Source organism: Quercus suber, unplaced genomic scaffold, assembly GCF_002906115.3.
Source record: "Quercus suber isolate HL8 unplaced genomic scaffold, Cork oak 2.0 scaffold_1945, whole genome shotgun sequence".
Classification (NCBI taxonomy): domain Eukaryota; kingdom Viridiplantae; phylum Streptophyta; class Magnoliopsida; order Fagales; family Fagaceae; genus Quercus; species Quercus suber.
Window position 1 is genome coordinate 1 of NW_027071290.1, and position 1,999 is coordinate 1,999.

Consider the following 1,999-nt stretch of genomic DNA (forward strand, 5'->3'; position numbering starts at 1 on the left):
TAGCAGACACTCTTTTTCAATTATACAATTTTTAAAATATGATATAAAAATGAAACCAAAATTTACCTGGAAAAGATCTCCAATGTTGACGATTAGAGCATCTTGGTTGGGTTTTACTGCTACCCATTTGGAATCTTTCATGAGTTGAAGCCCACCAACTTGATCTTGATAGAGGATTGTGAGGAAATCACTATCAGTGTGGGGCACTAAGCCAAACATTTCTGGTGATAATGGACATGCTGGGTAGCGGTTCAAGCGAATAAAGCATGTGCTTTCATCACAAATATCTTCAAAAACTCCCTTTTGGTGGCCCAAATTCTCTGCTAGAATCCCTGCTAGTAGCCTAGCTAGTTCTGACATAGCTGCGGCAAATTCCTTCATCACTTCCCTGTTGATAGAAGTGAAAACGAAAGTATAAGCTTGTGCTTTATCCATCTAGTCTATGGCATTTCCATATTGCTTTTGGCAAGTTGAGACGGCCATTAGGTTGTATTTGGAAGCAAATAGAAGGGACCAATTCAGGGTTAAGGAGGCCATGGCCACAGGCTATATAAATTGCTTGCCTGCTTGAGATTGTGTACCAGTATGTTGCAAGTAAAATTATATTTGTACTCTTGAATCACATGATTCATTGTATCATTTAAAAAAGTCACATGACTTATTTACAAGTGGATGCTTGTTAGAGTTGCCACGTAGTGGGTAAGAGGAACTTTACTTCACATTGGAAAATTGTGTCCTATTTGGACATGAATAGATGGAGATAAGAGATAAGCTTTAGTAATAATGTAAAAAAAGTAGAAATGTTGAAAAAGAGTAAGCGTTATGTTCAACAAAGAAGTTAGTACCTTAGAGAGCTAAACTCTCCATAGCAAGCTTCTTCTGAAATCTTTGTGAGAGGAATGTGGAAAGCTTCAGACCAAGAGAACTGCTTTGGATAAGTAGCTGTTGGTGTTCCCCACCTGTATGAATTGTTTAGAAGCCCACAAGAAGCTTTACTCTCAAAGGGGGTTTGGAACAACTTCAGTTGCTCTTTCTTCATGGTCCCAAGTAACTCGGGGCTTATCCCGTGGTTCACAACTTGGAAGAATCCCCACTCTGATGAGGCTTTACATATTGCAGTAGAACAAGCTAGCCTCTCCCTTTCATTGTGATGTTTTATTAGAGCACTGAGGTCTATCAATGGGAGTTGGCATTCTTCCATGACTGGTGCATTCTGTCTCTCATCAAATTCAAGTGCAGGAGGAACTTCAACTGGGTGGCGGAAAAGTGCTCCATAGTGCTGTAGGAGAGGTGGATTTGGTTCGGTCATTATTACTACTAGTTATAGGCCTAAAGTAGTTAAGTAGCTGGAATTGTTTTAAGAGAAACAAAGCAGCAGTACTGTGAAATTGAGAAATGTTCTTAAGTGTATTTATGTGGCTTAGGGGGGAGAGAGTCCAAGGAGAGGCAATGAGGTGAGGACAAAGAGCAGAATGGCAAAGCAAAGAGGAGGAGGGAGGGAGCTTCCAAATGGCGTCAATTGTCACAAGGAGAGATTGTTTCTCATTGAAATTGTCCAAGGGGAAGAGGGCCAAGTCTACACAGATTTAAAAGACATGTCAAAGGATGAGCAAGCATAACAATAAATCAGCAAAAGAAAGATTTTAACATAACAAAAAGAAGTGGGAAATGATAAAAAAGAATGGATCCAAACCTAATTCATCTTTTGACTTTATTGAAAAGGTCTATTCAACCCTTTCCCTGTCAAATGCCAAATTTGTCCCCCATTTGTGGAATTCTTCTTCTTCTTCGACCGCCACTTTTTATTTTAATCTAAGATTGGTTTGGAAGTAGGAGAATTTGTTTGGGAGCCCTGACCTGTCATACAAATTTGTATTTGGTTGGATGATGTTGATTTTGTTTTAGTCAATTTATTTTGATTATTGTGTCCAAGTACAATTCTATTAAGAAAAAAGTGAGATGAACCAAATAACTAAACAAAATCAGCTAATGGTCTTTA

General features: G+C 38.7%; 1 protein-coding gene across 1 annotated transcript; it reads right to left on the reverse strand.

The window, feature by feature from the left end:
• Positions 1-8: 8 nt before the first annotated feature.
• LOC136066115 (gibberellin 2-beta-dioxygenase 6-like) lies at positions 9-1,780 on the reverse strand (the record flags this gene model as incomplete). Its single annotated transcript, XM_065769976.1, has 2 exons — positions 846-1,780; positions 9-388 (listed from the first exon to the last, which is right to left on the reverse strand). Coding segments are annotated over exons 1-2 (844 nt in total), but the record flags the coding sequence as incomplete, so codon positions are not given.
• Positions 1,781-1,999: the final 219 nt, after the last annotated feature.